Source organism: Thermobia domestica, chromosome 6 (genome assembly GCF_964235325.1).
Source record: "Thermobia domestica chromosome 6, izTheDome1.hap1.1, whole genome shotgun sequence".
NCBI classification, from domain to species: Eukaryota; Metazoa; Arthropoda; class Insecta; order Zygentoma; family Lepismatidae; genus Thermobia; species Thermobia domestica.
In genome coordinates, this window is record NC_137459.1 from 297,779,032 (window position 1) to 297,799,337 (window position 20,306).

General features: G+C 33.9%; 1 protein-coding gene across 2 annotated transcripts in view; it reads right to left on the bottom strand.

Annotated features, from left to right (window-relative positions):
• Positions 1–20,306, bottom strand: part of LanB1 (laminin subunit beta-1) — a 396,592-nt gene that overhangs the window by 55,800 nt on the left and 320,486 nt on the right. For both annotated transcript variants that reach the window (XM_081762898.1, XM_081762899.1), the window contains 6 exons: positions 20,146–20,273; positions 13,215–13,404; positions 6,146–6,289; positions 2,968–3,199; positions 1,996–2,159; positions 539–763 (listed from right to left, as the gene is read on the bottom strand). In XM_081762898.1, the coding sequence (XP_081619024.1) occupies positions 539–763; positions 1,996–2,159; positions 2,968–3,199; positions 6,146–6,289; positions 13,215–13,404; positions 20,146–20,273 (1,083 nt within the window). The remainder of the gene's footprint in view (positions 1–538; positions 764–1,995; positions 2,160–2,967; positions 3,200–6,145; positions 6,290–13,214; positions 13,405–20,145; positions 20,274–20,306) is intronic.

Sequence of the window (20,306 nt, forward strand, 5' to 3'; positions counted from 1 at the left end):
TGAATGGATTAATTAGCACTATGTTCCTGAAAATCTTAGTGCACTTCTCTACTTCTCAGAATTGTCATGAAAAGTGAATACTTTAAAAGGCCTTTCTTGGAGAATAAAAATGACCAGATATTTTCTGAAATCTTGAAACGTTTCACAAGTTGCAGCTACACTTGTGTTAGAGCACATGCAGGTTGCACCAACAAAACTAAAGCTGAAACTATAATTCCTTTAAATGCACGGAAAATAAATCTTCACAATTTCTTTCTAACTAAAATAACCAACATGATAATATATGATGTATATTCACCACTAACGTGTTATATATATAACGATTAATATTATTTTCGTGATGCAAACAAAAATATTTTCCATTCTCTGTGTTGTAGCTGAAAATCTGACTAGCGACTTTCAACTCTAAGGGACTTTTATCTATTTATTTCAAAATAATTTCCTTCTGCTTTCAAATTGGTATTCTAATTTTGTTAGCATTGTATATACAACATTTTTATTATAATCTAACGGAAATCAGTATGAACTCTCAACTCACCTGCGCATTGTTGATTGACTGCATCACCGAAATACGACGCCTTACATATCTCACAATTGAAGCCTTCTGTGTTAAACAGGCATTGCAAACACTCCCCAGACCGTGCGTCACAATTACCAGGACGAGAAATATCAATATTATTACTGCAATTACATGGTCTGCAGGACCCTCCAGGTGTCTCGGGATTCCCAAAATAATTATCAGCACAAATATCACATCTCGGACCTAAAAATTGTTACGAAAATATTTTGTAATGAAAACATAAATGTATATTATAATTAATATATAATACATACAATACTATAACAAATAACAATAATAAATAACCATTGTATAATATTAATTTATTTGCGGCTCGGGAAAACATAATGATATGTCACTTTCGAGTAAACTGAAAAGATTCAACATTCCCATGCAATTCGATGCAATAACACATACCAAACTAGCTTCTTCTGCCATCTGTAGGTACATTTCCGAAATTAAAGTACCTACATACTCTTCTATGGTTTAATCCCAACCCATTCCACCTAATAATTCAATTTCACTGGAAGTGCGCTTACCATTATGTTTCCCCGGGAAGCTCATATAAGTTATGTTTCTTATTTTATTCTATTCAAAGGCAATTTTATAGATTCCTAATTAATAGACTAAAAAAAAAAATAAAAATAAAAATAAGACAATATTCGAACAGTGAACAAAAGAGAACGTAAAAGCAATTATAAAATGGACTTCAACGCCGTAAAATAAATTACTGATTTAAAACATTTAGTAAACAAATGATAGGGTACACAATAAACTAAAATACTTGCAAGTATAGCATATAAATATTAAAGATAATTTTACTTGTAATTATCACATACAAAGAAATGTTAATTAGTAGCTTTGACCCCCCCCCCCCATTGTATAGATCCAGCATATTAAAAAAAGTTGTCACTTATTAAAATAACTTATTTTACTTAAATATATGCATTTGTAAATAATCAGGTTCATACTCCTCTTTAACGTCGGTGATTTTATCTTGATTGTATGATTAAATGCATCTTTCTAATGATTGCAGATTATATTAGACCATTTTATATTACCTAGATAAAGAGAAACTTATAATAAAAGCCTCATCAGACGAGAGCTTTTAAATTTCTGTTTCATAGCTATAAAGTAATAAAACTACAAATTAAGACATCTGCTCTAAAATCACAATTCTACTGAACCGAATATGCTTCTATGGATTCAATCGGGCAAGTTTGTATTCGCGCAGTATTAGGAGTTATATTTTTATTCTTAATAACTATGAACTTACAATGTTATCAATTTGAATTCAATAAACCATTTCATGCAATTTATTATTGATTAGACTTAAATATCTAACATACTGTAAGTTCATTAAGTGCGACTGAATAACTTATACACAAACTTCAATACAACTTATGCACGATCATATACAAGTAAAAACAACTCACCGGCATACCCTTCTCTACATTCACAAACAACATCTTGAGAAGCAGACTCGAGTGCACAGCGTGTGGCATACGAATGACCTGACTCAGCGGTTCCAGGACAAGGGCATGGACGACAAGGGATGTCTATTCCAATCCGTGGATCTCCATAATGACCTTCGACGCACCTATATCAAAAATCATAATACTTGTCATCTGTACGATACTATTAATTTTAAATACAATCATATCAAAAATACTAAAATTCAAGCTACATTGGTTGTGCCAGATTAAAACTGAATTATATTTCACTCTATATCAGAATTTGAAACCTACAAATAACTAACTATTTTAGAAACTACAAAACTCCGAATATTTACGAAAGGAGAAATTACACCACCAACACACATAAAATATTGAAAACTAAGGAAAATAAGGCAACTATGGAAATTCAGTTGTGTAAAAATCACCTCTAGAGCGAGGGGTATCTGTAATTAGATCACAAGCTATATAAATTTCTGGCGGAAAACACCGTGCCTGTGCACTTTTCATGGTTCTCCCGTTTCCTCCCGTACTGGCACTACACTAGTTATTCTCTTTCGTTAATAATTCGTCTCTTTTAGTTTTAAGTGCATGACTACGGGCGTTGTGAAACTAAGAAGTTAATTTCATTTAAGAAAAACAGGCGCTGGATACCTGATTCCGACAAACTCTCTTGGATATGACTTATCACTAGTTGTCAAAGCAGACTACTTAGATCCCAATAGAGGGTAGAAGCAATTTGTAAGTTGTACGGAGAATAAACCGAATACTTTTATAATTCCTTCAAGTAAGAAGCAACTAGTGTGCAAAACATGGTAATATTTCGCTACCTACTCCCATGAACAAAAGGATCAGTTCCTCACTTCTTTATAGTTAAGTATATAAAATATAATTTGGTTTTGTATATTCTGTCTGAAAAAAATACACATAAATATTGTAGTTACTAGATCCTACCTGTCGCAGTTATGTCCCGTTGTGAAGTCTCTGCATTCAATACAGAATCCTGTCCTGGAGTCGCATACATCTGCATGTCCGTTGCATTCACACCGTTGACAGTTGGGGAAATTCCAGAATCCAGGCTGACATTGATCACACTGACGTCCATACGTATTTGGCCGACATTTACATTGTCCAGTCTGATCGTCACAGAAATTGTCCAAAGAACCAATCGAGTTGCAATCACACGCTGAAAAATGTTTCAACAGATGAAAAGAAACTTAGAAACTTACTACACATCATATTAGAATTTTCAACTTATGGGAAAGAACATAACAAATACACTAATAATCGAATCAAATGTAGAAAATTCGATCATGTTCTCATTTTAAATACATTTTCAAGGATCTTTCATACATTTAGCTTAAGAGCCTAACATAAGCACAGCAAAACTGGAGAAATACACGCTATTTTATAAACACTGCATGCCAGCAAAGTATCTCTCACCTCCTTAAAATTTAAGCACCTGTAAATGTGGTGTAAATACTTATTCGGCTTGTATCCGGATAAATTGTAATCTAGGTTCTTAATACACATGATAAATTTTTCACAGAAAATCGTACCAGGTTTATAGTTAAAACCCAACCAGGTTTTTGAGCTTTTTATTACAACAGAATTGGTATAACCGAGTTGTATCACATTCACTTCTCTTTTAACCAGATTCTGGATTTTTGATAGCTGAATTATATATGATACTTTCACATATTAAGATCAACTAGGTACGAGAAATACGAGGCTTTTCTAAGATTATTCTCTTACTAAGGCCTTCAAAAAACATCCTGAGATTCTGAATGTTCAGAAGGATAAAAATAATTCTCACACTAGTTTGAGAGAGTTAAAGAACAAATCAGTGTAAGTAATATGTTTGCAATCTTACACGTAAACTCGTAAAACAAAAATCAATTTAAAAATTCGAGAACATAGTGGCATAGGATGTAGAAATTATCGATTTGGACCATTCTTGTTACAAAACTAGGCCTGAAAATATTTATTTAAATGTTTTGGTGTGATGAAAAGCTCGGATACGCAATAGAGGGGAAACAAATTCGAACTTAGCCACATAAACAGTCCAACCAATTTGGAATTGTTGACAGAAGATTAGTCTTTCTAACTTGGATAATTTGCGTATACGATATTGTATTTATTTTGACGCGCGGGGAAGATGGCGAGGAGAGGTATGTATGTAGCAAAATTCAAACATATTAAGGAGTTAAAATTAAAATTATGTAGGCACATGATAGAATCATTCAAATTAAATATATCCTTACCAATATATCTTCCCGTAGGAAAACTAAATATTCTCTAGATGTATCTGAACGACAACAAGCTACTTCCGTCATCAGTGGTAAGGTAACAAAGTTAAAAACGGATAAGAGAAATATGGTAAAGAAACAGAAATACATATCACCAGATGGGCATAACGTAAGAATGAGTGTTAAAAATAACAAGCAAAACACAATGGAAGAAAGGAAGAGTTCTGTTTGAAAGAAGTATATTGTCTATGCTACGTCACTGTTGCCAGAACCAAATACACATCAAAGGTAGGTAGCCAGAGTTTATCAATGTTGTCAAAATCCAGATTTAAAGCCGGTTTATACTTATGAATAAAGAAGGACTCTTTAATCTCTGGTTTGTTTTTCGTGATTCTATTACCTTTTTATATTATGTATATGTTGCTTTAGGTGAAGTAACAATCCTGACATCCCCTCTTCTTGTGACATTTTTATTGTTTAACGTTTTCTTTAATTCGGGTGTTAATATTGCGCTTGGTTTGACCTATACATGAAGAATCACATTTCACACTGAGTATGATAAATATCTGACTTAATTAATGGATAAATAAAGTAACTTGTAAAAGTCAGTGAGATGCTTTGCTATACATTTTGGAAAAATACTAGATGTTATGCTTTGCAAGAATACGTTGAATTTTTGTCGATAATTGTGAAAAACGTGAATTTCCTGACTAAGTTTTCGTTTCTTTGGGCTTTTTTAGAAACTTGTAGCAATCTACGTGTTTGATAAAAACGTTTTTGTAATGGAATCAACTGTCCCATCTTAACGAATAACGGTGACTAAAGGTGTGTATCCATATCCCAAACATGGAAATAATTCGCATGATCTTTTCTACTGTATTTACTAGAGTTTATTCATATACGAGTATGTAGCTCTGAAACGGTGTACTTTTATGTTTTATGAACCATTTCATCCAAATATTTCAGACAAACTTGTTTCTTATTTTTACTATACCGAAAGGTAATGTTTGAATTGTGACTTTTCTTATACACTTCACCTCAATGATTTTTCCAAATTTTGCAAAAGAAGTATAACATTATGTTCCTTACGAAGAAATGTAGTTCATTCAGTAATTGTAGTAGCTCATTCTAAAAGTATGTCGCGTTGTGTAGAAATGAAGACTTAATGTATAGTATACGCAGGGTTGATATGTTTAAAACATGTTTAAAACGAGGGCTGTTGTTTTATTGAGTTTATTTTAAACGTTTTTTTTTTTCTTTTTTTTTTTTTTCAATGGTGGTTGGACATGTTTAAATCAACTAAAATATCAGATTGAAGAAGCCAATTTAATTTTCTAACAACCCATCCTTCGCAGGATTTGTGCATGGAGTAAATTACAAGCAGAGTTATTTTCTTATTATAACAGCAATTACTGAACAAAATCTGTACATGAATGTGCGTATAACGAAATCAACAGAAATTCAAGTGAAGTATTTGAACATTTTTAATTTCCAAGAATAACAGGTTAAACACAATATACACTATTCTAAGATCCAAACGTTCTTTTTTTATAAACTGTGTATTTTTCAACCCTGAGTATACGTAGGAATTTGATTCACTTTCTCTTACATGCTTTCTTCATCCATTCATCTCATTTTTTGTAACCTAAACTAACTTCCGAACTACCGACACGCTTGCAGTATAGTAAACGAAAATTATAGTGCACTTTCCAGTTTCCCAATATTTCTTTCCAAAGATTGTCATGTACGTTTCTCGTTTTTCACTGCCTGAAATAAGTTTAATTTGTCTTGCTTCATTTTATTTCAGGAGCTCATTTTGAACTAGGAAACAACTCACTATATAAGCAGACAATTAGTTAAAGTAATTATTATGTAGTCATTACCTCTGCAGCCCTCTGGACTAAATCCAAATGTTCCTGGCGCACATCGGTCACATCGTCTTCCCACTACGTTGGCCTTGCACTGACACTGTCCTCCTAAAGAGCTGCACAACGCACTGACTGAGCCGGTAGGATCACATTGGCACTCTTAAGAGAAAATAAAACACAAAAATTAATAAAAGTTTATACAATATAAAATATTATTTTTTCAATCATTATTACTAGGAATGCAATGGATATACCCAATTGCAATGAAATGAGCTGAGCGAGCTTAAACTACGTAATCATGACTTTTTCCCCACGTTAAGTCTATGGAAGCGTTTTTCGGTGATTATTCCTCGATGGTACATCGGATTTTTGATTTCGACCTATGTTCTCACTCAGCACGACATACTCTATCAGCGTGCTAAGTTTGGTTGAGATCGGCCAAACGGTCTAGGAGTAAGCGTTTTTCGGTGATTATTCCTCGATGGTACATCGGATTTTTGATTTCGACCTATGTTGTCACTCAGCACGACATACTCTATCAGCGTGCTAAGTTTGGTTGAGATCGGCCAAACGGTCTAGGAGGAGTTCGCGGACAACCAAACGGCTAACCCGAGTATAAGAGCTTCGCTTCGCTCAGCTCAATTAATAATAAGACATAGTTTAATCTTAATTTAGTAACTGTAATTATTCAAACACCATAAAAAATACTATTTAAGAAGCAATTATTTAAAAAATACTATTTAAGAAGCAAGTATTTCAAATCTATGAAATTTTGAGCGATATAATGCGCAATACATTATAGATTCCTTTGTACATCTACTCGGAAATTTTTTAACCAAGACACACTCTTTCTCCCAAGCTATTCTAAACGAACTGATTGACAGAACATAGTGCTGCCTCTCTACAGATTATAGTCTGTCTCTTAAAGTTGTAGTTCTGAAAACTCTGAGCGGAGAAAGAATTGTTTGTAATTTATCTTTTTAAAGTATTGTTGAGGGACAATACAGGTTGTGAAAAAAAAATATAGAATAGTGCACTAGAGGCGAGTGCTCTACCACTGCGGCATCATGTCCTCAAAACACAAATATGTGACTACGAAACAACACAACATATCCACATTAAGCACCAAGAAAATATAAAACCATCTTTCATGGCAAGATTGTTTGTAGGAAACTCGTACCTAGGATTTTGAGGCAAAATCTAAGAGAACAACACTGTTTCGTCAATCAGAATTTTGATTCATCTTATTTACTCACACCATATTATATATATATATATATATATGATGTGTGCTCAAGAGAAAGTTAAACATTTCATCGAAGGGAATTGGAGTAGTAGTGAAAACATTTTTTGAATAGTTTCAATAGTTCAAAGATTAAAAGAAAAAAATATATATATTCATATCACTGTGCAAAAGATACATTCGAGAATGTCGATATATTATTTCAACCCGTCCACATTAAAAAAAAAATCTCAACATCTCGGGCGAAAAGCAGGGTCAGCGCTTCAGTTGCAAACAAAAGCTTACCCTTTCACAAACCAATCTGATGTTGTGACACTTAACTCTCAGGCTGCACAGAAAGTTTTTTTTTTAAAAAACACAAAACGGAAGCAAGAGAGATGATATTTGGGTGAAATGTTTCCTCACGAACAAATAAAATATATCATTTAACTTTTTTAATGACCGCTTTTTAACTTCTCCCTTACAAAGTTTGGGCAGGTAGAAATTAACTTGCTCCATTTTCCATCTTTCGTGGTTTTACAAATGCTTGTTTAACTCATCATCTGCACCACTTTATATTTACATTCATCTAAATGGTAGTTTTACCTAAAATGAACCGGATGGGTCGTAAGTTTGTAACATTTCGGTCCATAAATCCATCCTTCTATCATATATTCACAACGTAAAGATATTGTGTGAAATATATTTAATTGGAGTAGACTATCCTTCTTCAACGTTTCTTCGATGAAAGCATGCAAAAGACATTGAAGAAGTAATGAACCGTGTTACAATTTTCACGTCCTAGACTTGTCTGCTTTACAAGAACTGCGTCGTCGTAGAAAGGAACAGGTGAAAACAACACGGAGCAGAGTGTACGATTTTTCATGCAGGTGGTAAGATTTTAATTAATCCACGTCTTCATTTGATTTACTTATTTATTCCCATTATGGATCGTTGTCGAATTGAATGAGTACTCTCTTTCGTTCGGTGCACTGAAGTGAATCGTGTGTGAGTGGGGCGCTGCAGCCGTTCGGCATAAGAGCACAACTATGTGAAACAAGCTTAGTGGGCACGGCTCATATATCTACTATACAGACACAGCTGACATTGTTTTTAGTATCTAGTAAATTTCCTTAACTTTCACTAAACGGAATGTTGTTTCTCTGACTCTGCCTGACTATTCAGCCTATAGAAACTGTTTTACCGCTTTTACTTACGAACAATAGCCAATAAACATTGACGTACTGAAAAGCACACATATAAAACAATCAAACGCTATTGTATCTTCAAACACTTTAATAACATAGCATTTGTGTAAGTATTATAGTAAAAAATCTCAAATTTTGTATATCTGACTGGTCCAAATTATAAGAAAGTTAGCAAACATTTTCTTATTTGCATTCTCAATGTTCTCGTTTCTATATATAATTATTAATCTAACACACAGTGCTGTACTTGGCTGATCACTTATTATCTTTCTGATCATTCTTGGCTGATCATTCTAAACTATTACTAATGTCCTACTCGTTAAGAATATAATCTCACGCTTATTAACATTTATTAACATAATAAAAATCTCGATTTTCAATATCAAGACTCAAAATGAAATACAAATAATAATAATAAACTGTACATTGTTGTTTGTATCTTCCTATATGGAATGGTTGGAACTTCTTGATTGAGCGTGGCAACGCACCCAAACTGTCTTTTAGCTGCTCTATAGTCTCCTTTGCACGCGAATCTTACGTATCTATATTATAAAGTTGAAAAGTGACTATGTTTGTGACTCTTAATCTCTTGAGCCGCCCGACTGATCTCAATCAAATTTTTGACGCAGATGTGGTTCTGGCCTGGAAGTGTTTTCAGCTATTAACTTCGACGGTGAAACTTGGGGGAGGGATGGTGAAATATATAAAAGTGAATAAAACTTAATAACTCTTGAACCGCCCGACCGATCTCGATCAAACTTTCAACCTAGATGAAGTTCGAATCTGAGATGGCTTTTGCCGTATCACTTTGACGGTGTAACTTAAGGGAAGGGAAGGGAAGGGGGAAAGAAATTTAGAAAGATTGAAAATGACCGATATTAGTGTCGAATCCATAATTCTTGGGGTCGCTAAGATAAACAGTGACACTTCTGATGCCAGATTCAGCCCCGCCACTTGAGGGAGGGGGAGATATATAAAATGATCGAAATGACCAATATCAGTGCCGAATTTATAGATGTCGGAGTCGATGAGATGAACAATGACACTTTCGATGCCGTGCCCTGCAACATGGGGAGGAGAGGGGGAAATATAAAAATCATCGAAAATGACCGATATCAAAGAGCGCTTTAGCAATAGTAAAAAGTGACTGAATAACGGAACATATTACTAGTTTTTCTTAATTTAACCCAGTGAAGCGGTAATTGATGCTAGTACCTTATAATACCTCAAAAATTGGAGAAGTGCAGAAATCATCTTAAATCTCACTCCAATTAATCTGAAGCACGTTTTCATAATTGGCACATTTTTGTTGTTGATTACGTATATTTTCAACTCCGCCCTGGCCGGTTCTAGGCTCGAATGAGAAAGGAGAAAGGTTGGTGTGGCAGGCTTAACAAGAACGATGAACCACACCGTAAAGTAAGTTAAAAGGCCAGCCGGTAACCAAGATTAGATGGCAGCCATGGCAGTCCCATCAGGGTACTAGGGACCTGAGGGATAATAATCCACACTAACCGAAGTTTTGATTATTTAAGAAAGCAAACTGAAACGGAGCTGGTATGAACGATCGAAGATGACTTTTGGCCTAAAGAGGAAGACGAAAATAGCTACATGGAATGTTCGTACATTGAGCGAATCAGATAAATTCGTTCAACTGATACAGGAAGCTAAATGACTAAATATGGAAATTTTGGGAATATGGAAAACCACTTAATAGAAATTTGGCAGTACAACCTCTGATACAATGACATTTTGTTATTCGGGTAAAGAATCTGAGGAAGATCATAGAAACTGAGTTAGATTCCTGTTGTCACTTTTAGCTAAGAAATCAATATCAGACTAGTCATCATTGTATGACAGAGATGATATGATTCGATTTGATTCTAAAATATGACTTGTATCAGTGATTTATACTCTAATAGAAGAAGTAAATAAACCAGACAAAGGGAACTTCTACAAAACACATCTATAAGACACTACTAATAAAATAAACACGAGAAACATACAAATAATAATGGGAGGTCTTAAAGTTGGAGACGATAACACAGGATTCGAAAATGTAATGGGGACATATGGATTAGGAGACATTAATGAAAATGGAAAACCGAATTTTGCAAAAGACACGAAGTAATAATTGGTGGAACAATCTTCTCTCATACGAATTGTCATAAGTTAGGGAGTCTCCCCAGATTCTAAATAGATCACATCTTGATAAATAGATGATAGCAAAGAAATTTACTAGATGTAAGAAGTAAGCGCAGTGCTGATATTTACAGAGATCACCACACGCTGATAGATCAAGTAAAACCAAAACTAAAGGTGCAGACAAAAATTTTCAACAAACAACACAAAAATATGACATAGATAAACTCAAAATATAACAAGCGGCAAGACAGCGGTTTTTACTACAAATAAAAAATCGATACGAAATATTAAGATGGACAGAATACGTGAGGCAGAGGACGCTTGGGAGAAAATGACAGAAATATTAAAAGGAACAACTGAAGAAACAGTCAGTCAGCAAACCTTCAAAGGAAGGAATGCATTTCGCTCGATACTTGAAAGAAAATAGAAAAAAGAAGCAGCCTCAAACAAAGACTTAATAACGCCAAGACAAGGTAACAGAAACAGGAGCTGGCTAGATTATATAGAGAAGAAAGGAAAGCGTGTGAGAGGATAAATGAAACTGGGCCCAAGAGTTAGTAGCTGGTAATAAGAATAACTTGAAGGAACTGCGATATAACAAGCGACTCTCAAGAAAGAAAGTATAACAGAATAAACCAATTAAAGATCTCAATGGAAGACTGCTTACGTCAGATGAAGACCAAATGGGAAGATTTACAAAAAAAGGAAAACTTCAACCACTGCTAAATAGACTATATTATATATATATATATATATATATATATATGTGTGTGTGTGTGTGTGTGTGTGTGTGTGTGTGCGCAAACCAAAACCCTGATCCAAAAACAATAAGAAGGAAATGTGAGATCGAAGACTTCAGGAAAGTAAATACAAGTATTCCTACCTTGGATGAGGTAAGGCAAACAACTAAAGAAGGGAAAAGCTCCTGGTCAAAATGAAATACCACTATATTAGCAGATGTAGAAACCTCAGCAAAACTCCTATATCCTTTAATATCCCAAATTTGGAGAACACAGAGACACCTACAAGATTGGAAAACTGGTTTGATTATTAAATTGCTCAAGAAACATCTTACATAATGTAAAAATTGGATAGGAATAACTTTACTATCTATACCAGGAAAATAGTTGCACTAATATTATTAAATAGAATAAAACAACCAGTACAAGAAGCCATAAGGAACAAGCAGGATTTTGATCAAACATATCACATGTAGACCACATAAATACTTTGCGAATCATACTACAACAGACATCAGAATAGAGAACACTATATGCAGTCTTCATTGATTATGAAAGTCTTTGATTCAGTAAAAAGGAACGAAATGTGAAAGATACTTCAAGACATAGGAATGCTAAAATATTAAATTTAATAAGAAATATTCACGATGACAGAAAATGTCAAATAGTACCCAACAACCATCTATCTGATTGAATAACGGTTAGAGCTGAAGTTAGGCAAGGGTGTGTGATAGCACTAACTCTGTTTCTATTAGTGGTAGAGCACGCTATGAGGGGGGTGGGGAGACAATGGACAAGAAGAAAAGATGAATACAATGTAGAATGACAAATAGACTGAAGACCATGAATTCCTTGATGATGATTGTCTCTTTTCACAATCCTACAAATACACGACAAATAAGATAACAGAAATTGAAACAGAATCGGAAATAATAGGATTAAAAATAAATAGGGGAAAAAAAGGAAAGAAATGAGAATAAACACCTCAAGTATGAAGAAACTAGAAACAGAAAATTCAACGAGTGAAGAAGTAAAAATTCCAACATCTCGGAGCAATAGTAACTAGAAATGGAGAAACGGAAGAAGGCATCAAAATTAGAATAAGTAAACAATTCACGATTTATTCAACTGTAGCGAATATGGGAAAGTTAATAGATTGAACTAAAACCAAAATTAAGGATTTTTCACAGTACCATCAAATCAGTATTATTATATGGATGTGAAACATGGAAGCAAATAAATCAAATAGAACAGCTACAAGCATTTGAAAACAGATCACGAACATGAAGTGACCTGACAAAATCACAAACGAAAAAACTCTGGGATATAACTAACCAGAAACCAAGTCTTTCAGTTTTACGTCCCACAGTTATGCTGGGTACGCTAAGGAGGCGGTGATGAGAAATAAATGAAAGGGTGGAATGAAGAAAGTGAGAGGAAACAGAAGAACCCGACGAAACCCACGCACACGGTGTTTGTCCACCACAAAGTCCATTTTAACTTGAAATCAGTTATAGAATGAATAATAGAAAGGAAAGTAGATCGCTCAATAGAGAACGATGTGTTGGACTGGGAACTACAGAATATACGAAGTAAAGGACGTCCCAACTGTACATGGAGGACAGTTGAGCACGACTTGACGCAACAAGGAAAGACTTGGACGGAGTCAAAATCTGCTTCACAAGAGGCCCTATGCTCCCGCTCTGTGCGAGCGAAAGCAAGTCAAGTAAATCAACGTGTATTTTCGACCAAATAAGTAATTAACTTACCAAATGCTCCGTCATGAACATAGAAGCCTATACTATAATGGTATTTCTTACACACATCAGGAATTGGTCCCTTCACTACGTTATAAAATGCTTGTCCACATCTATAACGCTCAAACTCTTGTCTCCTAATTTCATTTGCGTGAGATCCTTGAAAGAATGGAATACTTTCTGTTCTTGGAATGAGAGCAATCTGAAAAAAAAAAAAAAAAAAAAAAAAAAAAAAAAATACTGTATTAAGGCGTATTACAAGCATTAAGAAAAAAATAATCTTTTTCTCATACTAAACTTTTTCGCTCCGATTGCTTAAACTAAATCATGTGCTGCAGTTATTAATGAAAGGTTATCTTGTGAAATACGAACAAAATTATACCTTGTTTTCGAAAAACTTCATCCCCAAAAGTAAATTGTCTATTGCAGACTTTTCCATAAAAAACGATTTATGCTATACGTTGGGCTACTAATGAAATATTTGTGCCATATGTTAGGATTACCAATGAAATATTTGTATATAAAATAATAATATAGCACAGATGATATCTTACGAAACTGTAAAAAAAAGATTCTAAGAGTAAACTAACTTTTGTGGATATTCTCATGGAAGTGATTTCTCCAAAATTATTAGGAATAATAATGAAATATGAATAAAATCGCCTGAATTGTTTCTGAGAAAATCGGTCGAAAAAAAAATCACCCCAAGAGTAAACTTTCCCTTCTCGATTTTCGCAGAGAAATAACTTATATCACAGAATGGGTTGTTATTGAAACACTGATTTAGGAAATATAAACAAAATCGTTTGAGTCCTTCTTGAGAAAACAGCATTTTATTTATTTTCACTCTTCAGTAAAGTACCCTTAATTTTAGGAGTAGGAAGAAAATCCAAAAATCCCTTTGGAGAATCACATAAAAAATTTAAGTTAAAATCTGATACAGATACGTTGAACGATATGGCCTCTAGGTGAGTGTACATCAGGACGAACGGAGGGACAGATGAAAAAAATTAAAATAAAATAAAATAAAAATAAAAATAATTAAAAACTGGGCCCATGAAGCGTGTATATCCGCTGAAATCTCGAATTCGACTTTTTCCACGATCACCATACTTTCTTGTTTTCTTTCATCGCTAGAAAGTAGAAAATGAAAACACAGAAACAGAAGAGACTAAGAAAATATTTATTTAAAATCTGGTAGTCAAAGTAGCAAGCAAATTGCGTTTCTATTTTAACTACACTTGAAGCCCCGAGTAACTTAAGACAATCTGGGATAAATCTGTACTACTTCGAGAGAGCTTTACAAATGTGTACACCTACTCACTTAAAGCTGTGTCCAACACTCGGAATGCGATGGGATTTCCCTATATAATAACGGTATATTTCTTTCCAAAATATCATGAAAACTATTTTTATTTTATATATTTCGAAATTCGTCCAAATATTTGTATTAATATTGCATGTTCACTTTTACTTTTTCTATTACTAGAATAATATTAGAGCGTGCTAATTAAAAAATAATTTTCTTCCATTTAAACGCTGTTTAATTTATGGTCTTCATGTTGCAACAGCGCAGAACAGCAGATAGGAGGCTAACCAGATAGGTTTATTTCATTCTTTGCCCCCCGCTAGGTCACGTGCGTGAACTTCAGATTGTCCCCGAAGACAAACAAACCGATGGAATGCAGATTGACAGCAGATAAGAGCAAAGTCTGTTTTCTCTCTCTCTTCATTGATCATAAAGATTTCATTGACTACGTAAACATTTCCGCGAATAATTACCTGTAGTGGCATATTGGAGTTAACAACGTACGAAAGTTTCAGAAAATCTGTCTATGTTGCTTTCAAGTGAGGGATGTGTTCACCTTATAAAAATAGTTTCGAACTGTATAGTGTAGAGTAAACTTGTTTATTTGTCACATCAACTGACAAAGATTGTATAGAGATTAATGATGATTTACCCTGTTGTAATGGATAGCGAACTGCAAAATAGTAATATATATGTAAGAAGAAAACGACCGAGAATTCATTATTCAAAACTGCCAAGGATCTGTTCTTCAGAGATATTAGAGAGATTTCCTTCACTTCTTTCATTCCACCATTTCATTCATTCTCACCACCGTCTTCTTTAGCCTAGCCGGCACAGCTGTGGGACGTAAAACTCAAATATTTCATTTCATTTCTAAGTAATAACATAATGCATTCTACAGTGTTCTATTCTTGGCTAATGCCCCAATAATAGCGTACAGATTGATCATATGCTTGCAGATTGATATGCCATAAAATCGATTGTTCATGAAAAAAAAAAAAAAGGGGGGGGGGGGCACTAACATGAGCCAGATAGTCGCTACAAGAAAGAGTGATATCTATTTCGTTTAGATAGTGTTCTCCATTTGACGAGAAGTAAGGTTTCTCGTCTCGTTTCCTAAGTTTAATAGGTTTCGTCTAGTCTCGAGGCTAGAAGGCCTCTTTCGCTCTTATCTCGAAATTTTATTGTTCCGTTTGGTTAATTTATGTAATATATATATGTACCGTGTTATGCAAAAATGAACTAAGCGCCAAACTTCGAAAATCCACGTAAATGCGACGACTGGTTCCTGATAAGCATTAGAACGTTTTGCACAATCGAAAAGAGAGGAAAACCAACACCTTTCCAAAAAAGAAACATAATTTCACTTTTGATTACGGCTACATTAATGCTGGACATCAACCTTTATACGTAATTTTTTTAAAAGTATGAAAGTGGCGCTTAGTTCGTTTTCGCACGACACGGTACATATTATATATATATATATATATATATATATATATATATATATACCTTGATTTTTCTTTTTTTGTTAAGTTATGTTTAAAAATATACCCTAATGTTTTTCTTAATTTCATCTGAGTTATCAACCGTTCCGCATCACGATTGGTCCACGAATAGTGTGATATAACAACATTTAAACCATACTTATTATTGGAGTAACTTGTGTAATGACTTGCATATTTTAAATGTAGATAATTGCTGTTCATTGCTTTTGTACTATTATTTTATCAATTTGAAGTTTTTTTTTTTTTTTTTTTTTTTTTTTTTTTCATATGAATCATGTATACTAACACTAAAACAGTGTTTGAGTTCCAAGACTTGGGTGAATTAGTATTGTCCACGAGATTCGAGAAATTTCTCGTCTCGAAAACGAGACGATAATTATTATGTTTCTTGCCTCGTCTCGAATTTAAAATGGTAAAAAGTACAATATCCAGTTTTTGTTTTGCTTATGACACAGTGAAATATTTTCCAGTATAAACTGCCAAGTTGCTTGTAGAGATGTTAGTTTCAAATGCAAATTAACAAGTATCTATGACACTTTCATTCAAGAGGTCAACTCTTTGGGAGTTCGTTCGACAATACGACTATAGTAACTAACATCTTACGTGTTCTTATTTCTGTGATAATTCAGGTTTGAACTTAATATAAAGTATTTCTACTTATAACATCGATTCAAATATTATCAAAACCTGTGGCGTATTTAGGATCTTGTTTCGAGGGGGCTAGAGAACCGGTAAGAAGCATTTGTGTTGTAGGTATAATGCGAAAAAAATAATAATGAAATGATTTTGGGGGCCTTGAGCTCGATGGTAACCCTAAATACGCCACTGATCAAAACATTATTGTTATAATTATTAGTGCAAAAATGTAAATTACCCTTCAAAATGTTACTAAACACGTATGATCATTGCATTATTCACACAGAACAATATCATGGTGATGGAGCAAACCTTTCAGCGCTGTTGAGTTACAAGTTATCCGCCTACATAAATAAGTTCTTAGTCCCGGAGTTAACAGGTTTTACTCGTAAATTTTCAAAAAAGGCACCCCCATTCTTTGTTATGCACCTCTACTTAATTAAATTATATGGTGGCGTAAACTGTGAAGATCTCTTTTTGATGCAAGTGTTATATTAATAAGTCAGGAACTAACTGCTTACCTATCTTTCTTTTCCTCTTTTAAAAATTAATAAAATCACTTATTATGTCATGTCTTGTCGTTTATTTATTATAGTAATTATTATTTTCCAGGTGTATAGTGAATATGTTAAATATATATTTTAAACATTCTATACAGAAGAAATCGCTACTGCAAGGTTTGGTTCTGTGAGATTTTAGATGGCTAAGTGAGGCTCCGGCCAGGATAGATTTCGTCCGGCAAGATTTTGACTATGCGAGATTTTGGTCCGCGAGGTTTTCGCCAGGCGAGATTGTAGGCCACGAGATTTTAGTTGCGATGTTTCACCCGCAAATCATCAACAGATCAAGCAGGCTCGCAACCAGAGGGGGGGCTTGGTCCCCCTAAACTTTTCTTGGCCCCTCCAGACCTCAATACAAAAAGCACAATTTAGATATTCGTAAGAGAATTTTTAATGACTTGGCCCCCCTAACGTCTTCATGCCCTCCCCCAAACCTCTGTGGCTTGTTTCGGGCCTGAGATCAAGTATTATGGTCAACTACCAAATAAAGTATGCACGAATGTGGATATATGGACAAATATAGCTTTCTGTGTATATATTTTTATTGATTCCGTGCGATTTGCGATCATTTCAATTTGCGACAAGGCCATTACTGTTTATCGGCCAGATTTGATTGAGAGCTTGATAAGATTCCTCAGCTGAAAATAATAATTCCAGTTTGCGATCAACCGGTAATTGGTTCTTCAGATGAATCAGGAGAGCTGATGTTTTGAACTACATAGGGGAACAAGGATAATCGTCTCTTTGTTCAAAAGTGACACAATTGTAAATTCCTAAGATGTAACGTAACGTTGGTCACGAAACTGAGTAAAAATACTATATAATGCGCACACACACACACTATATATATATATATATATATATATATATATGAAAAACAAGGGGAAAAATATTTCACTTCTTTACCCTTGGAATACCAATATCGGGTCCAAAAGATCTAGACCCTTAGAAATATTGTAAAACTTATTTATTTATTTTGTATATTACTCTTAGGTACACGCCTGAAAATCCATGATTTGTTCTTTCAGCTTCCCAAATATTTCTTTTAAAGTTATACGTTTTAATTTTTAAAATTACACACCTTATTTTGGAAAGCAAAATATTGATGATAATGCTTTTAGTTTTGCGTTCTCTCTTTCGTATCTCCTTTTTTCACCGTGCAAGAATCAAGATTTAGGATCAAATATGGTTAAAAAATGAAAATAAGGAAAGTACGCCCTGTTTGACAAGGTTTGCTATAAAATACAAGTAAAAAGATGTATAAGTAGATAAGGTTGTCTCATTTCTGACAGCAGTCAGTCTTGTCTTCCGCAACCTTTTCTTCTTCCGAACCATATGATCAGATTGTCAACTAACATAACTTGGAAGATACACATTCTCAACATTATTAGGTGAACAATCTTTTCTCATTTCGTAACTTGTAACTTATTTCTCATTTGTAACCTCCCGTAGCAACTTTTTGAAGATCAATGAGGAACAATGGTGTGAATGGATCAGGAGAGACAGTATCTGCACCTCCATGAGCAGGAAAAGAAACCCTGCTGTTTCTCCAATACCTGAATTTGTGTATATATTTACAGCGCTGTCACATTTCTTTGTAAAAAGTAAGAGATAGTTTAAAAATAAAAAAAAAGTTAACATATAGTATTGGGGTAGGTTAACATATGGAGAAATTTTGAATTGCACAAGACAAATAGTTTTCATAATACTTTGGAAAGAAGTTCACCATGTTATTAAATAGGGAATAATGATTGCAGCTGAAAACGTTAGACACGGCCTTTAGACGCTTACATAAAAACTGGATAAATGTTGGTCGAACAGGTTCTACAGAAGAAGCGTATTTTGGTAGTGAAGTGAGAAAAGTAACAATGAAAAATACATGAAATATTTAGTTGAACATTCCATGGATATACCTTGTTGGTGAAGGAGATGGGTAACTAATGCAAATTAATGATTACAGAAGAAATGACGAAATGCGAATGTGAAAGGAAAGGAAAGAACCTCGAAAAAACACATGGACGAGGACGAATTCACAATGGCCTGGGATTGAATGCTTTGACATGAAGTTATCCTGTCTCCATATATAAAACGAAAGCCGCGACAAGGCCATAATCTGTAATAATTAAATCCACATTTAACAGTCAAGTTACGTATATATTAGTTAAATTATCTGTACATGTAAAGTCCCTGCTTATACCCACAGAAATGCAATTTCCATTTATATTTATGCTGTTTTCATATGATAAAAGTGACTTTTATATAGAAGCAGAGTCCTTTGGATAGGAATATGAGGGAGTTGGATGTATTGATAAATACTAACATTTTCTTTCTGTTTTAATTTTCAAGTATTTCGAATATTTTCATTTAATAATACAGCAAGTATAATGCAGAAGGGAAAACTTCGGAATCGGGGACTCTTCTAATTACTGCCTAATATTTACGTCTAAATTATTTCATAGCTTCGTTTTCAAAAACCTCTGCTTATTATGTATGTTCGTTTGTGTGTGTCAGCTACGTTCATCAATAAAATGTATTTTGAGGTTTTTTTGGTCTCATACTGCTTTAAATAATTAACTTGGGAATTAGGAAACAAATAACTAGAACACAAATTGGGTTTAAAATCATTGTTTCCAAGTACATACGTATAACTTTATATGCTTACTATATCCACTCTACTTTTCTTTTTCCTCAAGGAAAAATACTGTCCTCTTTGTCCCCTTCATAAACTTCTTGAAAAATTGGTAACTCCCAGAATCTAATGTATATCATGAATAAAATATATGTTGATTAAAGAAAAATGAAGTATTATTTTCGATTTATCCTCTTCTTACTACTTTACACTTCTATTTTCCTTTCAATACTCACTTCATCTACTTTTCAGTTGCATTACTTTATTTGCTTGTTCTGTTGCGAGTAATAAAATTACTTACTGAATCTATTAGCACAGATGCTGTTGGTGTATCCACTTGACTATTGTAACGTTTAAATTCTAATCTGACCTTGTACCTTTTTCCAGCTTCGAAACATGCCGGTGGGAACACAGTTACACTACGTGACCCTGTAAATTAAATGAAAAGAAATTAATATCAAA